This window comes from Oncorhynchus gorbuscha, linkage group LG20, assembly GCF_021184085.1.
Source record: "Oncorhynchus gorbuscha isolate QuinsamMale2020 ecotype Even-year linkage group LG20, OgorEven_v1.0, whole genome shotgun sequence".
Lineage (NCBI taxonomy): Eukaryota > Metazoa > Chordata > Actinopteri > Salmoniformes > Salmonidae > Oncorhynchus > Oncorhynchus gorbuscha.
The window spans coordinates 14,442,095-14,468,118 of NC_060192.1; the positions used below are offsets into that span (position 1 = coordinate 14,442,095).

Here is a 26,024-nt window from a genome sequence, read left to right on the forward strand (position 1 = left end):
CAGATCCACAGATGGTGCAATCTCTATTGTACTCCACCCTGCCCTTTCCCACCTGGACAAAAGGAACACTTATTTGAGAATGCTATTAATTGACTACACCTCAACATTTCAATACCATAGTGCCCTCAAAGATCATCAATAAGCTGAGGTCCCTGGGACTAAACACCTCCCTCTCTAACTGGATCCTGGACTTCCTGACGTGCCGCCCCCAGGTGGTAAGGGTAGGGAACAACATCCGCCACACTGATCCTCAACACAGGGGCCCTCAGGGGTGCGTGCTCAGTCCCCTCCTGTACTCCCTGTTCACTCATGACTGCACGGCCAATCACGACTCCAACACCATCATTACATTTGCCGATGACACAACAGTGATAGGCCTGATCACCGGCAACGACGAGACGGCTTATAGGGAGGAGGTCAGAGACCTGGCCGTGTGGTGCCAGGACAACAACAGCTCCCTCAAGGTGAACAAGGCAAAGGAGATTATTGTGGACTCCAGGAAAGAGGCCCGAGCACTCTCCCATTCTCATTGATGGGGCTGCAGTGGAGCAGGTTGAGAGCCTCCAGTTCCTTGGTGTCCACATCACCAACAAACTAACATGGTCCAAGCACACCAAGACAGTATTGAAGAGGGCACGACAAAACCTATTCCCCCTCAGGAGATTTGGCATGGGTCCTCAGATCCACAAAAGGTTCTACAGCTGCACCGTCGAGAGCATCCTGACTGGTTGCATCACTGCCTGGTATGGCAACTGCTCGGCCTCCGACCGCAAGGCACTACAGAGGGTAGTGCGAACGGCCCAGTACATCACTAGGGCCTAGCTTCCTGCGATCCAGGACCTCTATACCAGGCCGTGTCAGAGGAAGGACCTAAAAATTGTCAAAGATTCCAGCCACCCTAGTCATAGACTGTTCTCTCTGCTACCACACAGCAAGCAGTACCGGAGTGCCAAGTCTCGGTCCAAGAGGCTTCTAAACAGATTCTACCCCAAGCCATAAGACTTCTGAACACCTGCATGTACATTCTACCTCAAATAACCGGTGCCCCCGCACTGTGACTCTGTATCGGTACCCCCCCCTGTAAATGGTCTCGCTATTGTTATTTCACTGCTACTCTTTAAATTACTTGTTACTTTTATCTGTATTTTTTTTAACTGCATTGATGGTTAGGGGCTCATAAGTTAGCATTTCACTAAGGTCTACACCTGTTGTATTCGGTGCATGTGACCAATAAAATTGTATTTGATTATGCTACCTTCATGTTGATGACCCAAGGGATGTACTAGACAGAGCAGACCCACTGGTCTGTCCATTGGCCTCTGGGTCCTCCAGGTCCAGGACCCTCTGACCAGCTATGGAGGACGTGTCTCCACCGATGACATAGGTCTTAACTTCTTGGTGACAGGGGGGCAGTATTAAGGAGCTTGGATGAATAAGGTGCCCAGAGTAAACTGCCTGCTACTCTGTCCCAGATGCTAATATATGCATATTATTAGTAGTATTGGATAGAAAACTCTGAAGTTTCTAAAACTGTTTGAATGATGTCTGTGAGTATAACAGCACTCATGTGGCAGGCGAAAACCTGAGAAAAATCCAACCAGGAAGTGGGAAATCTGAGGTTTGTAGTTTTTCAACTCTTTACCATTCCAATATACAGTGTAAATGGGGTCATATTGCACTTCCTAAGGCTTCCACTAGATGTCAACAGTCTTTAGAACTTTCTTTCAGGCTTCTACTATGAAGGGGGAGAGAATGAGAGGGGATTGAGCCATGTGTCTGGAAGAGTGCCACAGGCTCGTGAGGTGTGGTCACGAGAGAGTTCGCTCTCGTTCCATTGCTTTTCTGCAGACAATGGAATTCTCCAGTTGGAACATTATTGAAGATTTATGATAAAAACATCTTAAAGATTGATTCTATACTTAGTTTGACAAGTTTCTATGACCTGTAATATAACTCTTTGAACTTTTCGTCCGACTGGACCTGAACGCGCATTTGGATTTGTTTACCAAACGCCCTAACAAAAGAAGCTATTTGGATATAAATTATGAACTTTATCGAACAAATCAAACATTTATTGTGGAACTGGGATTCCTGGGAGTGCATTCTGATGAAGATCATCAAAGGTAAGTGAATATTTATAATGCTATTTCTGACTTCTTTTGACTACACAATATCTAATATATATAATGTAATATAATGGCGGGTATCTTTTTGGCTGCTTTGTTGTCTGAACGCTGAACTCAGATTATTGCATGGTTTGCTTTTTCAGTAATACTTTTTTGAAATCTGACACAGCAGTTGCATTAACTTCATGCGTTGAGCAATCCCGTATCCGGGAGAGTGATCATAGCCTCAAGCTCATTACCATAACGCAACGTTAACTATTCATGAAAATCGCAAATTAAATGAAAGAAATATATTCACTCACAAGCTTAGCCTTTTGTTAACAACACTGTCATCTCAGATTTTCAAAATCTGCTAGCATAGCATTAAGCCTAGCATTCAGCAGGCAACATTTTCACAAAAACAAGAAAAGCATTCAAATAAAATAATTTACCTTTGAAGAACTTCAGATGTTTTCAATGAGGAGACTCTCAGTTAGATAGCAAATGTTATTATTGTTAATATTATTTGTGTAGGAGAAACTCACATTTGGCTAAGAAAAATCCCAGAAAATTCAGTCATTACAACGCCAAAGTATTTTCCAAATTAACTCCTATTCTCGCTATACACCAAGTCACTTGGCTCTGTCATAACCTCACATGGTCTCTCCTATCATTGCTATGCAGACGACACACAATTAATCTTCTCCTTTCCCCCTTCTGATGACCAGGTGGCGAATCGCATCTCTGCATGTCTGGCAGACATATCAGTGTGGATGACGGATCACCACCTCAAGCTGAACTTCGGCAAGACGGAGCTGCTCTTCCTCCCGGGGAAGGACTGCCCGTTCCATGATCTCGCCATCACGGTTGACAACTCCATTGTGTCCTCCTCCCAGAGCGCTAAGAACCTTGGCGTGATCCTGGACAACACCCTGTCGTTCTCAACTAACATCAAGGCGGTGGCCCGTTCCTGTAGGTTCATGCTCTACAACATCCGCAGAGTACGACCCTGCCTCACACAGGAAGCGGCACAGGTCCTAATCCAGGCACTTGTCATCTCCCGTCTGGATTACTGCAACTCGCTGTTGGCTGGGCTCCCTGCCTGTGCCATTAAACCCCTACAACTCATCCAGAACGCCGCAGCCCGTCTAGTGTTCAACCTTCCCAAGTTCTCTCACGTCACCCCGCTCCTCCGCTCTCTCCACTGGCTTCCAGTTGAAGCTCGCATCCGCTACAAGACCATGGTGCTTGCCTACGGAGCTGTGAGGGGAACGGCACCTCAGTACCTCCAGGCTCTGATCAGGCCCTACACCCAAATAAGGGCACTGCGTTCATCCACCTCTGGCCTGCTCGCCTCCCTACCACTGAGGAAGTACAGTTCCCGCTCAGCCCAGTCAAAACTGTTCGCTGCTCTGGCTCCCCAATGGTGGAACAAACTCCCTCACGACGCCAGGACAGCGGAGTCAATCACCACCTTCCGGAGACACCTGAAACCCCACCTCTTTAAGGAATACCTAGGATAGGATAAAGTAATCCTTCTCACCCCCCCCTCCCCCCCTTAAAATATTTAGATGCACTATTGTAAAGTGGTTGTTCCACTGGATGTCATAAGGTGAATGCACCAATTTGTAAGTCGCTCTGGATAAGAGCGTCTGCTAAATGACTTAAATGTAAAATGTAAATGTAAACTCCATAATATCGATAGAAACATGGCAAACGTTGTTTAGAATCAATCCTCAAGGTGTTTTTCACATATCTATTCGATGATAAATCATTCGTGGCAGTTGGGTTTCTCCTCGGAAGCAAATGGAAAAATACACGCAGCTGGAGATTACGCAATAATTGCGACAGAGGACACCAAGCGAGCACCTGGTCGATGTAGTGTAAAATGGTAAATCTTCCAATGATATGCCTACAAATACGTCACAATGCTGCAGACGCCTTGGGGAAACGACAGAAAGTATAAGCTCATTCCTGGCGCATTCACAGCCATATAAGGAGACATTGGAACACAGCGCCTTCAAAATCTGGGGCACTTCCTGTTTGAAATTTCATCTTGGTTTCGCCTGTAGGATCAGTTCTGTGGCACTCACAGATAATATCTTTGCAGTTTTGGAAACGTCAGAGTGTTTTCTTTCCAAAGCTGTCAATTATATGCATAGTCGAGCATCTTTTCGTGACAAAATATCTTGTTTAAAACGGGAACGTTTTTTTATCCAAAAATTAAAAGAGCGCCCCCTATATCGAAGAAGTTAAGGAGTATATCTCTAATTCCATGTATAACACTTTTATTTTCATCAACATTTATGAGTATATCTGTAAATATATGTGGCTCTCTGTTATGCAGGTGAATGAGGACCCAAAAGCGACTTAACAGAAACAGAGTCTTTATTCCAGTCTTTAACAAAAACGATAATCCTGGAATCTCTCAGGTAAAGTCAAAACAGGAAAACTGAAATCCTCTAGTCAGTAGAGGGGAACAAATGGAGATGCGACCACAGACTGCAGGTCGCTTCGGGAAGGCGCAGGCCTTAGCTGAACTAGACACCTGCTCACACGCAGCATCTGAAGAAGGCAAAAACACGACGGAACAAGAACACAGCACAGCAAACATCAAACAAGGATCCGACAAGGACAGAAGCGGAAAACAGAGGGAGAAATAGGGACTCTAATCAGAGGGCAAAATAGGGGACAGGTGTGAAAGAGTAAATGAGGTAGTTAGGAGAATGAGGAACAGCTGGGAGCAGGAACGGAACGATAGAGAGAGAGAGCGAGAGAGGGAGAGAGGGAGGGGGAGAGAGAGGGATAGAAAGAGGGAAAGAACCTAATAAGACCAGCAGAGGGAAACGAATAGAAGGGGAAGCACAAGGACAAGACATGACAATATATGACAAAACATGACAGTACCCCCCCACTCACCGAGCGCCTCCTGGCGCACTCGAGGAGGAACCCTGGCGGCAACGGAGGAAATCATTGATCAACAAACGGTCCAGCACGTCCCGAGAAAGAACCCAACTCCTCTCCTCAGGACCGTAACGGGAGACGATGAAGAGGGAATCTAGGGCTATTACTCTTATAAAATGAGACACGGGTAGAGAACTGTAAGCGTTAGAGCAATCAGGACCAAACAGGCCAGGAGAGTAACAACTAGGGACAGACTGAGACACAGCAAGGCTAAGACCAGGAACAGGAGAGAGGCGGTGGCTGTGGACAGACTGAGACACAGCAAGTGCAGGAGCAGGACCAGGAGAGATGCGGTGGCAGGGGACAGACCGAGACCCAGCAAGGCCAGGAGCAGAAGCAGAAAAAAAGTTACCGGACTTATTCTGTGCGCAGTCCGAACAAGCAGCCACGAAACGGCGCATGTCACGCTCCTCAGTAGGCCACCAAAACCGCTGGCGAATAGAAGCAAGCGTACCCCGAACGCCGGGGTGGCCAGCTAACTTGGCAGAGGGAGCCCACTGAAGAACAGCCAGACGAGTAGAGACAGGAACGAAAAGAAGGTTACTAGGACAAGCGCGCGGCGACGGAGTGTGAGTGAGTGCTTGCTTGACCTGTCTCTCAATTCCCCAGACATTCAACCCGACAACACGCCCCTCAGGGAGAATCCCCTCGGGGTCGGTAGACGCTACAGAAGAACTGAAGAGACGGAATAAAGTATCAGGCTTGGTGTTCTTAGTACCCGGGCGATAAGAAATCACGAACTCGAAACGATCGAAAAACAACGCCCAACGAGCTTGACGCGCATTGAGTCGTTTGGCAGAACGGATGTACTCAAGGTTCTTTTGGTCAGTCCAAACGACAAAAGGAACGGTCGCCCCCTCCAACCACTGTCGCCATTCGCCTAGGGCTAAACGGATGGCGAGCAGTTCGCGGTTAGCCACATCATAGTTACGTTCCGACGGCGACAGGCGATGAGAAAAATACGCGCAAGGGTGGACTCCATCGTCAGTATGGGAGCGCTGGGACAGAATGGCTCCCACGCCCACCCCGACGCGTCTACCTCGACAATGAACTGTTTAGTGACGTCAGGTGCAACAAGGATAGGAGCGGATGCAAAACGCTTCTTGAGGAGATCAGTACAACAATCATACGACCGGTGAGGAGGAAGGGAGGTGGCTCTAGACCGACTGAAGACCGTGCGCAGATCATGATATTCCTCCGGCCCTCCTGTCAAATCACCAGGTTCCTCCTGTGAAGAGGGAGCAGAAGAAACAGGAGGAATAGCAGACATTAAACATTTCACATGACAAGAAACGTTCCAGGAAAGGATAGAATTACTAGACCAATCAAAAGAAGGATTATGACACACTAGCCAGGGATGACCCAAAACAACAGGTGTAAAAGGTGAACAAAAAATCAAAAAAGAAATGGTCTCACTATGGTTACCAGATACTGTGAGGGTTAAAGGTAGTGTTTCACATAATATACTGGGGAAAGGACTACCATCCAAGGCGAACATGACCGTGGGCTCCCCTAACTGTCTGAGAGGAATGTCATGTTCCCGAGCCCAGGCTTCGTCCATAAAACAGCCCTCCGCCCCAGAGTCTATTAATGCACAGCAGGAAGCTGCCGATCCGGTCCAGCGTAGATGGACCGGCAAGGTAGTACAGGTACTTGACGGAGAGGACAGAGTAGTAGCGCTTATCAGTCGCCCTCCGCTTACTGATGAGCTCTGGCCTTTAACTGGACATGAAATGACAAAATGACCAGCGGAACCGCAATAGAGACAGAGGTGGTTGGTGATTCTTCGTTCCCTCTCCTTAGTCGAGATGCGAATACCCCCCAGCTGCATGGGCTCAACACCTGAGTCAGTGGGGAAAGATGGTAGTGTCGGGGAGAGGGGGGACACAGTTAACGCGAGCTCTCTTCCATGAGCTCGGTGACGAAGATCTACCCGTCGTTCAATGCGAATAGCGAGTTCAATCAAAGAATCCACGCTGGATGGAACCTCCCGGGAGAGAATCTCATCCTTAACCTTAGCGTGGAGTCCCTCCAGAAAACGAGCGAGCAACGCCTGCTCGTTCCAGTTACTGGAGGCAGCAAGAGTGCGAAACTCTATAGAGTAATCCGTTATGGATCGATTACCTTGACATAGGGAAGACAGGGACCAGGAAGCTTCTTTCCCAAAAACAGAACGATCAAAAACCCGTATCATCTCCTCTTTAAAGTTCTGATACTCGTTAGTACACTCAGCCCTTGCCTCCCAGATAGCTGTGCCCCACTCCCGAGCCCGTCCAGTAAGGAGTGATATGACGTAGGCGATCCGAGCAATACCCCTGGAGTACGTGTGGGGCTGGAGAGAGAACACTATATCACACTGGGTAAGGAACGAGCGACATTCAGTAGGCTCCCCAGAGTAGCACGGTGGGTTATTAATTCTGGGCTCCGGAGACCCGGAAGCCCAGGAGGTAACCGGTGGATCGAGGCGGAGATTGTGAATCTCCTCCGAGAGGCCGGAGACTTGGGCGGCCAGGGTCTCAACGGCATGTCGAGCAGCAGACAATTCCTGTTCGTGTCTGCCTAGCATCGCTCCCTGGAACTCGACAGCAGAGTAGAGAGAATGCGTAGTCGCTGGGTCCATTCTTGGTCGGATCCTTCTGTAATGCTGGTGAATGAGGACCCAAAAGCGACTTAACAGAAACAGAGTCTTTATTCCAGTCTTTAACAAAAACGATAATCCTGGAATCTCTCAGGTAAAGTCAAAACAGGAAAACTGAAATCCTCTAGTCAGTAGAGGGGAACAAATGGAGATGCGACCACAGACTGCAGGTCGCTTCGGGAAGGCGCAGGCCGTAGCTGAACTAGACACCTGCTCACACGCAGCATCTGAAGAAGGCAAAAACACGACGGAACAAGAACACAGCATAGCAAACATCAAACAAGGATCCGACAAGGACAGAAGCGGAAAACAGAGGGAGAAATAGGGACTCTAATCAGAGGGCAAAATAGGGGACAGGTGCGAAAGAGTAAATGAGGTAGTTAGGAGAATGAGGAACAGCTGGGAGCAGGAACGGAACGATAGAGAGAGAGAGAGCGAGAGGGAGAGAGGGAGGGGGGAGAGAGAGGGATAGAAAGAGGGAAAGAACCTAATAAGACCAGCAGAGGGAAACGAATAGAAGGGGAAGCACAAGGACAAGACATGACAATATATGACAAAACATGACACTCTCTGCACAATCACCGCAAGTTTTAGAACTACTGAACGTAACGCGCCAATGCAAAATTATAAATATGCACTTTAGCGAACAAAACATACATGTATTGTGTAACATGAAGTCCTATGAGTGTCATCTGATGAAGATCATCAAAGGTTAGTGATTAATTTAATATCTTTGTGCTTTTTGTGACTCCTCTGTTTTTCTGTGACTTGGTGGTGACCTAACATAATTGTTTGTGGTGCTTTCACTGTAAAGCTTTTTTGAAATCAGACACTGTGGCTGGATTAATGAGAATTTTATCTTTAAAATGGTGTAAAATACTTGTGTGCTTGAGGAATTTTAATTATGAGATTTTTGTTGTTTTGAATTTGGCACCCTGCACATTCACTGGCTATTGGCGAGGTGGGACGCTACCGTCCTCTGAAGACAGGATCATGGTATGCTAGGCTCTACTTGCAGAAGGCAACATTTTCACTGAAAATAAGAAAAGCAATCTAATTAAATAATTTACCTTTGAAGAACTTCGGATGTTTTCACTCAGGAGACTCCCAGTTAGATAGCAAATGTTCCTTTTTTCCAAAAATATTATTTTTGTAGGCGAAATAGCTCCCGTTTGTTCATCATGCTTGGCTGAGAAATCGACCGGAAAATGCTATCACTACAACGCCAAACTTTTTTCAAAATTAGCTCCATAATATCGACAGAAACATGGCAAACGTTGTTTAGAATCAATCCTCAAGGTGTTTTTAACATATATATTCGATAATATATCCGTCGAGGCAATTGGTTTCTCATAAGAAGCGATTGGAAAAATGGCTACCTCAGTATTTTACGCAAGATTTTCTGCGGGAGACATCAGGTGACCACTTGCTAAATGTGGTCCCTTACAGCTATTCTTCAACAGAAATGCGTAAAAAGACGTCACAATGCTGTAGACACCTTGGGGAATACGTAGAAAACATAAGCTCATTCGTAGGAGTCATTGGCATGAGGCGGTTTCAAAAAATGTGGCACTTCCTGATTGGATTTTTCTGGGTTTCGCCTGTAACATCAGTTCTTTTGCACTCACAGACAATATCTTTGCAGTTTTGGAAACGTCAGAGTGTTTTCTATCCAAGGCCACAAGGCATATGAACTAACAGGTTGTAGAGTAAAACAATGTAACTATCACAACACATAGGGTGTAATAAAGCTTTTATTCTGGCTTGGCTTCTCCAGTGATTTTACCCACGCACCACTACTTCTCAGTACATACTGAATGTGAGGGAGACAGAAGAGTAACCAAATCAGACAGAGCAGAGTCACATCAAAGTTCAACTTGGAGAAATAATGACATTAAACACAGTCAGAGTGATAGTAATATATGCTGTTGAGAGTATATAGTAACGTTTACTGTATAGGTCAGCTCCTTACCTTCATGAGGCACATGACAGAGACAGACAGGTGTTTTCAACTGGCCCATCTCATATAGCCAGTAAGGAGAGAGAACTCAATAGCACTCCGAGTTCAGGAATTTCCTCAATGGAGAAATCTATTTCCCCCACATGTCCTTGATGCGTAATGAATGAGATACCTTGTGTGGCCCTGTACCCGCAACAAAACAAAATTGAATATTGATATCCATTTTGCCATTAGCTTTTATTCCTTTCTAGTAAAAGTATTGGTGGTGTGTTGAAGACCACTCCTCTGCAGATTAACTAATTGGTCCAGGCCACACCCCTTCCCTCTATAAGTGTTCCCACATCTGTTGTCAATCCCAAATCACCACTCCTCAGCCTTTTTCTCACACCTCACTTTGCCATAAAACACCCTTTCCACTCCTGAACACAGCATATCCTTTCATAGCATAGTTTATTTCCTTCCCTTTTGTGTGTGAAACAATCAGTAAGTGCCTTGTTATATTAGCAGAATGTTTATATGGAAGTGCTATTGCTAAATATATATTATTAGGCTTTCTGAAGGATTCGGCACTTTCAAATTGTGTTAATCTGTTCATTTTTTAAACGTAGATGCAGGGAGTCAGGAAGCAAGTGCAGTTAGAGCTTAATGACTAAGAACATTGAACTATACGAAACTAGAATGGCGTCTAAGCATGGAAGCAAACAGAATGTGCCTGGTGGGAGATAACAATAGAGTGCTATATAAAGAGGAAGTAATCGGGGAGGTCCAGTTGTGCCTAATAAGGTGCAGGTGTGCATAAGGATGGGTTGCCAGGACTGGCGGTTAGTAAACCGGCGATGCCGAGCGCCGAAGAGGGGGATCGGGAGTGTACGTGACAGTACCCCAGGCTCCAGCAGCAGAACGACGATGGATGAGAAATGTGCCGGTCCAGAAGGAAATCTCGGATGATGTTGGGCTCAAGAATGTCATCCACTGGAACCCAACACCGGACCATACCCCTCCCAGTCCAACAGGTACTGGAACCAACCCCCACAACGTCTGGAGTTGCTATATAGAGGGGAAGTAATCAGGGAAATTAAGTCCAAGTGCTAGAAAATTCTAGCCCCTTTGGGTGCTGCCATAGTTACATTTAGAAGTGCCAATCCAAGAAGGCTCAAGGTCATTGGCCACAGATAAAATTACATCAAATCACATATGTAAAGTAGCTTTGCTTGGACTGATCACATCAACATCGTACTTTCAAAATCTTAGCTATCAGTCATGAATCAAGTCGACAACCTACTGGCAAATCCTTTTTAATCCTTGTCATATGAAGAGAAATTAAAGCTAAAATGTATCCGTGCTCATCAGCCATTGGGCAAACATTACACAAGTTGGAAATTGCAAATTCAACAGTGGTTTGGAAGGAATCAGTGTCAGTGGCTAACTGCAAGCAAAGCAATCACTAGCCTGCTATTCAGTGGAGTGGCTGTGTGGTCCCAAATTTGGGACGTTAAAATGGTAAACATTCAACATTGGCCATGCTGTCAATGAAGCATGATTTGTGCCGCGCTCAAAACAATTTTAACTCGGAACTGAGAGAACTTGACCTCAGTGAGTTCAAGACCACTGGGAAGTTGGGAATGAACGAGCTCCGATTGGGAAAATACGTTTTGAATGGTCATCCATTTCGGAATTGTAAATCCAGCCTCTCTATCTAGAGCTATGAGCTGAAGATTAATGACATCATGATTCGACCTTGTTTTTTCAGAGTTACCAGTTGTTTTGAAAGCACCATAAATCCAGAGAATGCCAGACTTTGACAATTTGCCCACGAAGGACCACTGTGCCACCTTCCTGTGAGCACAGCACAACCAGGTGAGTGCAAAATAGTATTGTATGCTGCTGTATAAATTATTCAATTTACCAGGGAGATATGTATATACTGTAGCTAAGAAAGTCATACAAAGTGTGGTGGTGCGCAGGTAGTTTTAGAGAAACGTAATCATCGAATATTGTACGAGCGTTCATTGTCTGCTTATATGCCCCACTCCTCAATTTCGCAATTTGGTTGTGCATCAGCAGTTATACTCTTGTCACTGGCAGCCACTTAAGTTTGATCTAAACTTGAAGTAATCATGTCCGACTAGCGACTGGGCACACAGGGCACGTGTCCAGGGGCCCTGACTTTCCCTATTGACTAACAGAATCCTTCTCACTCAGATATTCTATTAACGTGGCATAAATCATGTCTGGAAAAAGCATAACATTTGTTATAAAATTGCAAGGTTTCTCTGCCCCATGGCAAAGGTGTAGAATTGCAGGAAATTCATTTTTTAAAACACATTATCCCCACTTTTAAGAGGGGGGGCCACTAAAACTAATGTTTTGCTGCAAAGGGGCAACCAAATCTCGCATGGAGCCCCCAAAAGGATAATCGGCTCTCAGTTGATTACATATTTACTTCCTGTTTATTCACCTGGCACTACTTGGTTCATGCACTTTGATGTTGCTTTGCCCCTGACATGTACACTGCTCAAAAAAATAAAGGGACCACTAAAATAACACATCCTAGATCTGAATGAATGAAATATTCATATTAAATACTTTTTTTACATAGTTGAATGTGCTGACAACAAAATCACACAAATTATCAATGGAAATCAAATGTATCAACCCATGGAGGTCTGGATTTGGAGTCACACTCAAAATTAAAGTGGAAAACCACACTACAGGCTGATCCAACTTTGATGTAATGTCCTTAAAACAAGTCAAAATGAGGCTCAGTAGTGTGTGTGGCCTCCACGTGCCTGTATGACCTCCCTACAATGCCTGGACATGCTCCTGATGAGGTGGCGGATGGTCTCCTGAGGGATCTCCTCCCAGACCTGGACTAAAGCATCCGCCAACTCCTGGACAGTCTGTGGTGCAACGTGGCGTTGGTGGATGGAGCTCAATGATGTGCTCAATTGGATTCAGGTCTGGGGAACGGGGGGCCAGTCCATAGCATCAATGCCTTCCTCTTGCAGGAACTGCTGACACACTCCAGCCACATGAGGTCTAGCATTGTCTTGCATTAGGAGGAACCCAGGGCCAACCGCACCAGCATATGGTCTCACAAGGGGTCTGAGGATCTCATCTCTGTACCTAACGGCAGTCATGCTACCTCTGGCGAGCACATGGAGGGCTGTGCGGCCCCCCAAAGAAATGCCACCCCACACCATGACTGACGCACCGCCAAACCAGTCATGCTGGAGGATGTTGCAGGCAGCAGACCGTTCTCCATGGCGTCTCCAGACTGTCACGTCTGTCACATGTGCTCAGTGTGAACCTGCTTTCATCTGTCAAGAGCACAGGGCGCCAGTGGCGAATTTGCCAATCTTGGTGTTCTCTGGCAAATGCCAAACCTCCTGCACGGTGTTGGGCTGTAAGCACAACCCCCACCTGTGGACGTCGGGCCCTCATGGAGTCTGTTTCTGACCGTTTGAGCAGACACATGCACATTTGTGGCCTGCTGGAGGTCATTTTGCAGGGCTCTGGCAGTGCTCCTCCTGCTCCTACGTGCACAAAGGCGGAGGTAGCGGTCCTGCTGCTGGGTTGTTGCCCTCCTACGGCCTCCTCCACGTCTCCTGATGTACTGGCCTGTTTCCTGGTAGGGCCTCCATGCTCTGGACACTACGCTGACAGACACAGCAAACCTTCTTGTCACATCTCGCATTGATGTGCCATCCTGGATGAGCTGCACTACCTGAGCCTGTTGTGTGGGTTGTAGACTCCGTCTCATACTACCACTAGAGTGAAAGCACCGCCAGCATTCGAAAGTGACCAAAACATCAGCCAGGAAGCATAGGAACTGAGAAGTGGTCTGTGGTCCCACCTGCAGAACCACTTCTTTATTGGGGGTGTCTTGCTAAATGCCTATAATTTACACCTGTTGTATATTTCATTTGCACAACAGCATGTGAAATTTATTGTCAATCAGTGTTGCTTCCTAAGTGGACAGTTTGATTTCACAGAAGTGTGATTGATTTGGAGTTACATTGTGTTGTTTAAGTGTTCCCTTTATTTTTTTGAGCAGTGTATTTTCTCTCTTCCTCCTAGATCCTACCTACCGGCCTTACATTCCAACAGAACCCAGGCGCAAATCACCACCCCGCTTTTCTGAGTAGGGAACAGGTTGCGTAACAATTGTTTTTCCTGGTTGAGCCTCTCTGCGCCGCACCATTAGTGCAAAGGTCACAATCCTGAATTTACCCAAGTTAGACACATTGTATGAGTTTGACTACCCCAGATGCTCTCAATTGTATATAACGTATGATATCATGCAGACAATACATCCCTGTGCCATCTGCTGCTGTAGCCACTTTAAACTATGCCACTTTGTTTACATACCCTACATTTACTCATCTCATATGTATATACTGTACTCGATACCATCTTCTGCATCTTGCCTATGCCGTTCTGTACCATCACTCATTCATATCTTTATGTACATATTCTTTATCCCTTTACACTTGTGTGTATAAGGTAGTAGTTTTGGAATTGTTAGATTACTCGTTGGTTATTACTGCATTGTCGGGACTAGAAGCACAAGCATTTCGCTACACTCGCATTAACATCTGCTAACCATGTGTATGTGACAAATGAATTTGATATCATCCCATCCTGAACCAAAAAAAACACTTAGCACTTGAGTGTCTCTGTAAAATTATGAAACTCAAACAAATTTAGTTATGCCATTTTAAGAGTAAAACAATCTGCCATGGATCATACCATATACAGCTTGGAATGACCAGTCATTGCATTGTAGACCTAGACTTCAGCAAGCTGATTCTATTGTAAGTCGCAGGCACGTTGTAGCCGACTGACTCTTAACTGTCAATACCTTCAAGTCTGCTGGTCTATTTATACCTCTCTCCCAGAGTTGATGTATGCATGCATTTGTAGCACTATGGTCACGTGGAATGTTAAAAGAAGGATTCTGTGCAATGCAGAAAGATTTGGAGTCACTGGGTTCAGATCTGCTGCATTGGTCTTAGATTTGGGGACACCTATCAAGAAACACAAACAGTGATCAGAGTTGAGTCATTATAATGGAAGCACAGAACATTCAGTGTTGAGTTAATGAGTCAGTAGTTATTCCATTATTCATCTGAGCTATGATGGGTTTGTCAAACTCACAGCAAAATATGTGCCAGTGCAAGCTGTGATGTCATCAGGAGTCAGCCCCTCCCAGATCTCTATGAGAGTGAGGCCGCTGGCCTTGTCAACATCAAAAACTGCCTGGGGGGGAGAGAGTGTAAGCCACTGCATACAGGGAGAGGAGATTGACACTGCCTGCAGCTGACAAGCCAAACTTTATTTAAAAAGCTCACCTTTTCAGTGATGATCCTATCCACACACTGCTTCCCGGTCAGTGGGAGAGTACAACTCTCCAGGATTTTGTGTTTGTCCCCCTTAAGTTTGTAAGGAGAAAAGGTTTACTATAGGGTACACTCCTATAGTGTAGTAAGGTCTAAAACCATATGTAGGAAGCACCAGAGGTAGTGTCATTTTGTACCTTAGCAGAATGCTCCATGGTCACCACCACTTTGGTTCCTGCACTTGCCACTAGGTCCATAGCCCCTCCCATTCCTTTCACCATCTTTCCCTTTGGAAGTCAATGAAGAGAGCATACACATGTTGAAACATTATATACACGTATTCCTACGATCGGCCAGGGTGAGAGACATGATCATACCGGGATCATCCAGTTGGCCAGGTCCCCATACTTAGACACCTGCATGGCCCCCAACATGGTCAGGTCAATGTGGCCACTGAAAGTAGAGTTGGTTCATGTTACCTTCAGCTACTCCAAAGGAAAAAGTGATACAACGGTTAGTGGAGCTAAAGATCGGGGAGTACAGTAGGTTGTTTGAGCACTCACCCCCTGATCATAGCAAATGATTCATCACTGGAGAAAAACGCGGCTCCAGGAACCACCGTTACAACCTCTTTACCTAAATAACACAAACAGAGACTGGGTAGGAGGGTAAAGGCCAGGAAAGATGTTCCCAGAAAGCTTTGATTTGAGGATAGCATGTCCAACCAAAGACTTTCTACAACTTTGTAGGTGTGGTGTTGACGTATGTGCTTGCTGTACGCACCTGCATTGATAAGGTCTGGGTCTACCTCACTTTCGGTGGGATAAGGACCCTTTTTATAATTCACAGACAAAACAACAAAATGACACACACACACAGGGCTTTGTCAAAGAGAGGGTGCCCACTTTCCTGAATGCACTTTCTACTTGTATCTGTAAATCTAACAGTTTAATATGGCTCACCAGGCCCAGAAGTCCATTCTCACTCTGTAGGTGCACAGTGATGTCAGAGTTGATGAAGTTGCTGGCCAGCATCGGGATCCCAATACCGAGGTTTGCTGAAGATGCTGTAGTCAAGGGACCTATTAATAACCAATCACATCCACCACGTCTACATATTGTATATACCTAGGGCTGTTTGGTGACCACACCGGCAGCCATGAGTCATGAAGGCAGTCAAATTCCACGTTTAGTCATGGTAATTAGGCTGCCCCAAGCTCTGATGCTGCTAATGGTCATTAGTAGTCTACCAAACTTGCTAACTGCCTGGTACTTTGAACTCTACTGTTCCTCTAATCGCTCTGACATCAATGCAAATGTAATCAAAGATATAATAAAACTTCATGTGAGCCCATGAGCTCATGTTGCGCAACATTTCTATAGGCTATGCAATTGCATGAGAAAACAGGAGTGATGGCCTCAGCTTTCTATATTTATTTCCCAACTTTCCCTCTATTAAGCACATTGGCTACCTGGCTGGCATGAAAATGAACCACGGGAAAAAGTGTCCTAAATTCGATGTTTAAGTGCATAGATTACATGTATCCCTATGTAGCCTATCACTTGTGAATGATATATTTTCACTTGTGAATTTTACATTTACATTTAAGTCATTTAGCAGACGCTCTTATCCAGAGCGACTTACAAATTGGTGCATTCACCTTATGACATCCAGTGGAACAGCCACTTTACAATAGTGCATCTAAATATTTTAAGGGGGGGGGGGGGGGTTTCAGGTGTCTCCGGAAGGTGGTGATTGACTCCGCTGTCCTGGCGTCGTGAGGGAGTTTGTTCCACCATTGGGGAGCCAGAGCAGCGAACAGTTTTGACTGGGCTGAGCGGGAACTGTACTTCATCAGTGGTAGGGAGGCGAGCAGGCCAGAGGTGGATGAACGCAGTGCCCTTATTTGGGTGTAGGGCCTGATCAGAGCCTGGAGGTACTGAGGTGCCGTTCCTCTCACAGCTCCGTAGGCAAGCACCATGGTCTTGTAGCGGATGCGAGCTTCAACTGGAAGCCAGTGGAGAGAGCGGAGGAGCGGGGTGACGTGAGAGAACTTGGGAAGGTTGAACACTAGACGGGCTGCGGCGTTCTGGATGAGTTGTAGGGGTTTAATGGCACAGGCAGGGAGCCCAGCCAACAGCGAGTTGCAGTAATCCAGACGGGAGATGATAAGTGCCTGGATTAGGACCTGCGCCGCTTCCTGTGTGAGGCAGGGTCGTACTCTGCGGATGTTGTAGAGCATGAACCTACAGGAACGGGCCACCGCCTTGATGTTAGTTGAGAACGACAGGGTGTTGTCCAGGATCACGCCAAGGTTCTTAGCGCTCTGGGAGGAGGACACAATGAAGTTGTCAACCGTGATGGCGAGATCATGGAACGGGCAGTCCTTCCCCGGGAGGAAGAGCAGCTCCGTCTTGCCGAAGTTCAGCTTGAGGTGGTGATCCGTCATCCACACTGATATGTCTGCCAGACATGCAGAGATGCGATTCGCCACCTGGTCATCAGAAGGGGGAAAGGAGAAGATTAATTGTGTGTCGTCAGCATAGCAATGATAGGAGAGACCATGTGAGGTTATGACAGAGCCAAGTGACTTGGTGTATAGCGAGAATAGGAGAGGGCCTAGAACAGAGCCCTGGGGGACACCAGTGGTGAGAGCGCGTGGTGAGGAGACAGATTCTCGCCACGCCACCTGGTAGGAGCGACCTGTCAGGTAGGATGCAATCCAAGCGTGGGCCGCGCCGGAGATGCCCAACTCGGAGAGGGTGGAGAGGAGGATCTGATGGTTTACAGTATCGAAGGCAGCCGATAGGTCTAGAAGGATGAGAGCAGAGGAGAGAGAGTTAGCTTTAGCGGTGCGGAGCGCCTCCGTGATACAGAGAAGAGCAGTCTCAGTTGAATGACTAGTCTTGAAACCTGACTGATTTGGATCAAGAAGGTCATTCTGAGAGAGATAGTGAATGATGCCCAGCTTAAGGCAAGAAACAATGCTTTTTTTTGCGACTTCTTCGAATCATATACGCACACCTCATGTCGCCTAATTTTGAAAAGGTTTGTATCACAACTAAAGAGTTTCAAGTTTGGAGAAGAATTTACCTTAAAAATGCACTTTTTAGTATAATAAAAGCATTATATGCATAATCGCATTTGCGGAAACCTCTCACTAAACATCAACAAAACTAAGAAGATGATTGTGGACTCGCAGTGGAGAAGGTGGAAAGCGTACACATCACTGACAAACTGAAAATGTCCACCCACACAGACAGTGTGGTGAAGAAGGCGCAACAGCGCGTCTGGGTGAAGAAGGCGCAAGAGCGCCTCTTCAACAGCAGGAGGCTAAAGAAATTTGGCTTAACACCTAAAACCCTCTCAAACTTTTACAGATGCACAATTGAGAGTGTCCTGTCGGGCTGTATCACCACCTCGTAAGGCAACTGCACCGCCCACAACTGCAAAACTCCAGCTGATGGTGCGATCTGCCCAACGCATCACCGGGGGCAAACGCCCTGCACTCCAGGACACCTACAGCACCCGATGCCATAGTAAGGCAAAAAAAAATCATCAAGGACATCAACCACCCGAGCTACTGCCTGTTCACCCCACTATCATCCAGAAGGTGAGGTCAGTACAGGTGTATCAAAGCTGGGACCGAGAGACTGAAAAACAGCTTCTATCTCAAGGCCATCAGACTGCTAAACAGCCATCACTAGCATATTAGAGGCGGCTGCCTATAGACATATGTATTAGGAATCACTGGTCACTTTTAGAAATGGATCACTAGCCACTTTAATAATGTTCCGTATCTAGCATTACTCAGCTTATATGTATAAACTGCACTCCACATTTTTCTACGGTATCTTAGTCACTTAAAAACAAAATGCATATTGCATCACCCATCTCATATGTATATACTGTATTGTATTCTATACTACACCGCTCTCCAGCACATCCGAGGCTGCTGCCTATAGACATAGATTAGGGATCACTGGCCACTTTTAGAAATGGATCACTAGCAACTTTAATGTCTCCGTATCTTGCATTACTCATCTCATATGTATAAACTGTACTCTGTACTATTCTACGGTATCTTAGTCACTTTAATTGTATGTAAATATTGTGTCACCCATCTCATACTGTATTCTATACTACGCCACTGTATCTTAGTCCAATGTCACTCTGACATATATGTATATATGCTTAATCCATTCCTTACTTAGATTTACATGTATTTTGGGGTATATGTTGTGAAACTGTTAGACATTAGTTGTTAGATATTACTGCACTGTTGGAGCTAGAAGCACAAGCATTTCACTACACCCACAATAATATCTGCTAAACACGTGTATGTGACCAATAAATTTGATTTTGATAAGGGTGTTTTCGCGCTAATGGAACATTCGAGCATATAGCCTACTTGCCGTGTGAGCATTGCTGCGCTTATAATGTGAAGAAATAGCCTAATAGTTTATCAACATTTTCTGCCACGTTCTGATCTGTTTGGTCCACCACATTGTGTAATTTTTTATTTAATTTATTTAGGATCTATTGCATTTTACAGCTGTTCCAGACTATCTTTGGAATATTTATTTCTCACACAGAATAGGTCAACATTTGTACTATGGGGGATAGTCAATTGACATAGGCTAGTGCTTTTGCTGTTTAGTTAGGCCTTTCTCATCTTGTTGGCTGCTGAAAAGTAAATGTGGACAGTTATTCCAATATGAATCTCAGAATTGGATAAGGACGTGCACAGTTGCGTCCCTGATGTATCCGTCTTCAATTGTAGCCTGTATGAAAGACCCGATCAGTGATGGAGAGCCATGTGAGTGAGAGGTGCTTCAGAGCATGCAGCACTCAGGGAGAAGAGCACGCAGCACTCAGGGAGAAGGGCACAACGGCCACTGGCCACAAAAGGCATGGATTTGTTTAGGATGCATTACTGCCACAAAGGGGATGACGCCGGGAAATTCAAGGCATCGTCAAATTGTGAATGAGAGACTGAAGTGTGAACAGCCTGCGCAAATAAACAGAGCAGAGGTCATGAGCTCATGTCTTTCAAAATTAAGCATATAGATACCTATTTCTTTGTTAACCGCTCAACACAGAATAGCCGCATGTGCACACTCCCTGAATCGTTTGGAGAAAATATCCTTTCAATGTAATCCAGCTATGTTCAATTGTATTCTTCATACTATAAAATAATGCCACGGAAATCTAAGCTAATCTTGTCTGCTAAATGAACTAGCGTAGCCCACAGCTATATCGAATAGCCAGATCAGGACCTACCATAAGGACAACTCAGAGTATGCTATTCTGTTCTTCTGAAATAGAACATTTTCTTCATATCCTGTTTCTTTAGAACTGTCTAAAATAAAGAATGGATTTATTGTGAAGGTATAGGCTATATTACATGGCTTTATTAGACTTTTTCCAAATGTATATTTGCTAAAGGTCTGCATCAGTGGCTTGTAGGCTGTGTGCAAGCCAGGAGATGCTAAATGTGTTTGCTAATTAACTGTCAATTACCGTGAGACCGACCATTTATTTGCTTGACAATTACCGTCTGAGGAAATTTTGTGACCGCCATAGCCCTATATGTACCTCACGTTTCAATATCAATCCACACTGTTCCCTCCAGCCCTGATCCTGTGTAAAGGATACCATACATCCCATCCTGGAACTCCAGTGCTGCCCTCCTGATGATCCTCTCTCGGAGCAGGTCTGCCTTCCTCTTGGGTTTGGGTGTCTCCATAGAGCCTTTCTGGACCGTTCTCTTCTGCACAGTGAACAGGGATTATTGCCAATCAATTGTACAGAGAAAACAACCGATTCCTCGTTACCTACCACCAACAGACTGACAGACACAGACAGGCAGGCTTACCTCTATCCTCTTCTCATAGACTGCCCCCTTCACAATCCTGTCAACATAGATGCTGGGGACATGGATATCTTCTGGAGCAAAGGTCCCCACATCTACAATCTCTTCTACCTAAGGCAGTAGTAACCGAAGACGCAGGTTGGGTATAAAAGTCTGGTGTAAGGTTCTGTAAACTCTTAGGCCACACATGATAGTTGAACAAGCTGTTAATTGAAACTGGTTCATTGACATGCTAACCTCCACTACGGTGACTTTAGCTGCTTTACACATGGGCTGGTTGAAGTTTCGTGCTGTTTTTCTATAGAAAGACAAAGACAGTATCATGAACTGTTTATTGTATGCTGATATGCTAAGTAGAGTCAGTGCATTAACTATATAATCATTCACAGTGGCAGTCGTTGTCCGTTGTAATTGATTTTGAATGTTAGCACAAGCAGTGGCGCAACATCATGCTAGGAAATGCTGACCTCTTGTGGAGTTTGAATATAACACGTTCTTATGATTGTTGTTGAAAAATCAGCCATCCCCACCTGAACACAATGTTACCGGCTCGATCAGCTTTCCAGGCCTTGATCAAAGCAAAGTCCCCTGTGATTGCTCTCTCCATGACATAGTGGATGCCATTGAACTCCCTCACCTGTGAGATAATGACATCACATGTGTCAGGGTCAGGAGTAAAAGCTGAGCTGACCCCATAGTGTCCACCTCTATCTCTCTAATATTACCCGGTCTTTCTTGGAGGGAAAAAGTCAATTATTCTGGGTAAATAAAGGTTCAATATGAATATATGTGTTTGTGTTTTTGCATACCTCTCTCTTCTTGCTAGCGATGGCCACACTGCCGTCTGTGTTGTATTTGATGGGTGAGCCTCCCTCCTGGATCAGTGTGCCATACCCAGTGGGCGTGAAGAAGGCAGGGACCCCAGCACCGCCGGCACGTACCCTCTCTGCCAGGGTACCCTTCAGTAGATGTATGGTATAAGAAAGTCATAACACGATCTAACACGAAGGCTATAACAAGATACAAAAATGTTATAACAAACGTGTTATAGCGAGAATGACAGGCAAATCTATTTTTCATTACAAACCAGATGGAGAAAATACTTTAGAGTGACACACAGTCATTCGAGTCTAACCTGAGGCGTTAGCTCCACCTCCAGTTCCCCTGAAAGGTACTGTCTCTCAAACTCTGCATTCTCCCCAACGTAGGAGGAAATCATCCGCTTGATCTGCTTGGTCCTCAGCAGCAGACCAAGACCAAAATTATCCACACTGCACACACACACGAGAGTTTCATCCACACGAGAATAACACAAACACATTTCTATCTTGCTTAGATACACATGCACAAAAACAAATATACTCAAAGGCACTCGCACACACACTCATTTTGTAGTAGCCTAATTACCCAGCGTTGTTGCTGACTGCTGTGATATCTTTCACTCCAGTCTTCAATAAACTCCCAATCAGATTCTCGGGTATTCCACACAAACCAAACCCTGGAAAACATTCAGAAGAATACATTAAACTCTGAATGATCCTATACATTACCCAAACTAATGTACAAACGCAAACATGGAATGTTAATGATTAGCGCTTAAACAAATATGACATATTATTTTCCCAGAAGCAGAAGATATTTATGAGGTTTGAAATGCAAAACGTTTGAATTTGACATTTGACTAAAGCATAACTATGTGATGAAAAAGGCCTGAGAGTAGGTACAGTATGCTACCTCCGACTAGTAGAGTGGAGCCATCTGGGATGTCTTTCACTGCCTCTGTGGGATCGGTAAAGAAGCGGGCATTCCTGGGGCAGGAGGTGGAGAAGCAACAGCCACACACCCGAGGGTGAGGAACACACTGAAATAACCACATGACAATTTGGACAAGGACATCACAGTAAACCTGGATTTTTACCAGTGAATCAATAGAGTTAGTTCAATCCCCCTCAATGAAATGGATACAAATTTGCATGTTGTTATTTCGTGCCCCCATTTTGTCAGGGGAAAAAGGTATGTTAGAGTTGTGTCAAAAATGGTTAATTCAAAGTGATTCATGTAGCACTGTGCCTGGTTTCTCTCATGGACTAGGATTCATTCTAGAATAAAAACTTGTAAAAAATCTTGTAGGTTTCCTACTTGATTTATTCTAATGCTCTCCACTTGAAAGTTCTCATCCATAAGAACTCTGAGTGACCCATCCACAGTATTATAGCACTCAAATCAAGTTTCTTTGTCACGTGCGGAGAATCCAACAGGTGTAGACCTTACAGTGAAATGCTTACTTACAGGCTCTAACCAATAGTGCGAAAAAAAGGTGTGTCTGTGTGTGTGTGTGTTTAGGTAAGTAAAGTAAAGAAAGAAAAAAAGATAAATAAAACACTCCCACATACAGAGCATTCGGAAAGTATTCAGACCCCTTGACTTTTTTAAAATTCTAAAATGGATGGAGGATGGATGGAGGATGGAGTCCTATAGGTTCCTTTAGGCAAACTCTAAGCGGGCTGTCATGAGCCTTTTACTAAGAAATGTTTTTTGTCTGGCCACTCTACCATAAAGGCCTGATTGATGGAGTGCTGGAGAAATGGTTGTCCTTCTGGAAGGTTCTCCCATCTCCAAAGAGGAACTCTGGAGCTCTGTCAGAGTGACCATCGGATTCTTGGTCACCTCCCTGACCAAGGCCCTTCTCCCGATTGCTCAGTTTGGCCGGGCAGCCATCTCTAGGAAGAGTATTGGTGGTTCCAAACTTCTTCCATTAAGAATGATGTAGGCCACTGTGTTCTTGGGGACCTTCAATGCTGCATAAATGTTTTGGTACCCTTCCCCAGATCTGTGCCTCGACACAATCCTGTCTCGGAGCTCCACGGACAATTCCTTTGACCTCATGGCTTGGTTTTTGCTCCGACATGCACTGTCAACTGTGGGACCTTATATAGACAGGTGTGTGCCTTTCCAATTTTATTTTTTTATTTAATATTTAACCTTTTTAACTAGAAAAGTCCGTTAAGAACACATTGTTATTTACAATGAAGGCCTACAAAAAGGCAAAGGCCACCTGCGGGGACTGGGGCCTGGGATTAAAAATACAAATATAAATATAGGACAAAACACACATCACAACGAGACAACACAACACTACATGAAGAGAGAACTAAGACAACAACATAGCAAGGCAGCAACACATGATGACACAGCATGGTAGCAACACAACATAACAACAACATGGTAGCAACACAACATGGTAGCAGCACAAAACATGGTACAAACATTATTGGACACAGACAACAGCACAAAGGGCAATAAGGTAGAGACAATACACACAAAGCAGCCACAACGGTCAGTAAGAGTGTCCATGATTGAATGTAGAGATTGAGATAACTGTCCAGTTTGAGTGTTTGTTGCAGCTCGTTCCAGTCGCTAGCTGGGAAAATAATCTAATGTGCAACAATTTCTAAAAACCTGTTTTCACTTCGTCATTATGGGGTATTGTGTGTAGATTGATGACGGGAAGGGAAAAAAATATTTAATCAATTTTAGAATAAGGCTGTAAGGTAACCAAATGTGGAAAAGGGGAAGGGGTCCAAAATCTTTCCATATGTACTTCAGAGACAAGAATAAAACATTTGAGGTTCAGAACAGTTCCACACCATTAAAGAGTATAAATAGTCACAATTTAGCACACAATCGTTACATTGTATATGGAGCAATACAATACTAGCTTGATATACTGGATTAATAAACAACATTTTACCTAATGTTCAGGTTTATTATACACATAACACAAATTGTGTTAAAATTATAAAGTTATTCCTACCTTGCCATACTGCATAGACAGTACTCCTTTTTGTCTTCTCACTGAAGATATATTTCTATGAAATTGCTCTGATTTTGACAGAATTCTGAAGGACGCCATTTTCGGAATCTGTCTGTCAGTCCTTCAGAAAACTGAGTGTTGGAGGTTTGCAGTACAGGTCATTCCCCCTGGGCCCAGTCAACAATCAGGCCAGGAGGGGTGGGGGCATCCCTGGAGTGACTGAGAAATTGACCAATTAAAAGTGATACTGCTTATTAGTACCATACTGACCAAAAGTTTTAAATGTAGGCTTTCAAAGCACCTCGCGAAAGGGTAAGTCCCTGTTTCCCCCACATTCAAGTGAAAACCTAAAAAGGCATGAGACCAGGTAGCATAATCACAGGATCAACATGGAAGACCACATTTTGAGAAGAATTTCAAGCTTTCAATTCCAAACTTTGTTAGAGAGAGAGACTGTCTATTTATAAGAGCATGTGCATGGAGGGTTGTCACATCCTGACCATAGAAAGCCTTTATTTTCTATGATAGAGTAGGTCAAGTTTTGTCTAGTTTATATTTTCTATGTGGGGTTCTAGTTTGTATTTTCTATGTTGGTGTATTGGTATGATTCCCAATTAGAGGCAGCTGGCTATCGTTGTCTCTTGTGGGGGATCATATTTAAGTGTCATTTTTTCCACCCATGTGTTATGGGATATTGTTTGGAGCACTTTGCACCTCTGTAGTCACGGTTTGTTTATTGTTTTGTTAAGTTTCACTATTAATAAAGCATGTGGAACTCTACATTCGCTGCGCCTTGGTCCGACCATTATTACGAACATTGTGACAAGGGTAGGGAGTCTCACTTGACAGACTTCAGAGAATGAGTTGAGTCAGGGGCTCACATGCCAAACACTCTCTCTAGAGCCAATGAGATAATGACTCTGAACAGTGGGGGCAGATTTGTGAAGGAATACATCTTTAGACCCTATCTTTTAGATAATAGAACCTCTCCCAGGGCTGAGTGCCATGAAAGGAGAATGTATTCCATCTACCGTAATTTGAGGAACCTAGACATAGACTTACCACAGCTGCTGTGATTTGTTTGTTAAAGGGAAAAAAAGTCAAAACCATATGTTACTTTCAATAACATAATCCCTCAACCAACCAACCAACATAGAAAAACATGGAAACCATTTCAAGTTGTATGAACAAAATACACATGGTATACACTTCCTGCTAAATGTTTGTCTTGCAGTTGTGAGTGCACTTCAGTGTGCCGGCTATGCCCACTCTAGTAGGTGAGACTGGGGGTTCAAAAATATGGACTCATCCCCTCCTTATAACCTA

The 26,024-nt window shown here is 44.8% G+C and overlaps 1 protein-coding gene across 1 annotated transcript; it reads right to left on the reverse strand.

The window, feature by feature from the left end:
• Positions 1-14,341: 14,341 nt before the first annotated feature.
• Positions 14,342-24,854, reverse strand: LOC124007305 (succinyl-CoA:3-ketoacid coenzyme A transferase 1, mitochondrial-like). The gene is made up of 17 exons (XM_046317772.1): positions 24,699-24,854; positions 22,619-22,745; positions 22,292-22,382; positions 22,020-22,155; positions 21,694-21,843; positions 21,415-21,521; positions 21,122-21,182; positions 20,888-20,995; positions 20,668-20,782; positions 15,972-16,066; positions 15,793-15,841; positions 15,573-15,645; positions 15,387-15,462; positions 15,207-15,296; positions 15,022-15,102; positions 14,828-14,929; positions 14,342-14,697 (listed from the first exon to the last, which is right to left on the reverse strand). The coding sequence occupies exons 1-17, from the start codon at positions 24,795-24,797 to the stop codon at positions 14,662-14,664; spliced, it is 1,596 nt and encodes a 531-aa protein (XP_046173728.1). The 5' UTR covers positions 24,798-24,854; the 3' UTR covers positions 14,342-14,661.
• Positions 24,855-26,024: the final 1,170 nt, after the last annotated feature.

Coding starts and splice junctions, on each gene's coding strand:
- LOC124007305 (XM_046317772.1), bottom strand. CDS start 24,797: ATGGCGTCCTTCAGAATTCTGTCAAAATCAGAGCAATTTCATAGAAAT. Junction 15,463..15,572: donor TCATTTGCTATGATCAGGGG/GTGAGTGCTCAA, acceptor CTCTACTTTCAG/TGGCCACATTGACCTGACCA. Junction 15,103..15,206: donor CCATGGAGCATTCTGCTAAG/GTACAAAATGAC, acceptor TACAAACTTAAG/GGGGACAAACACAAAATCCT.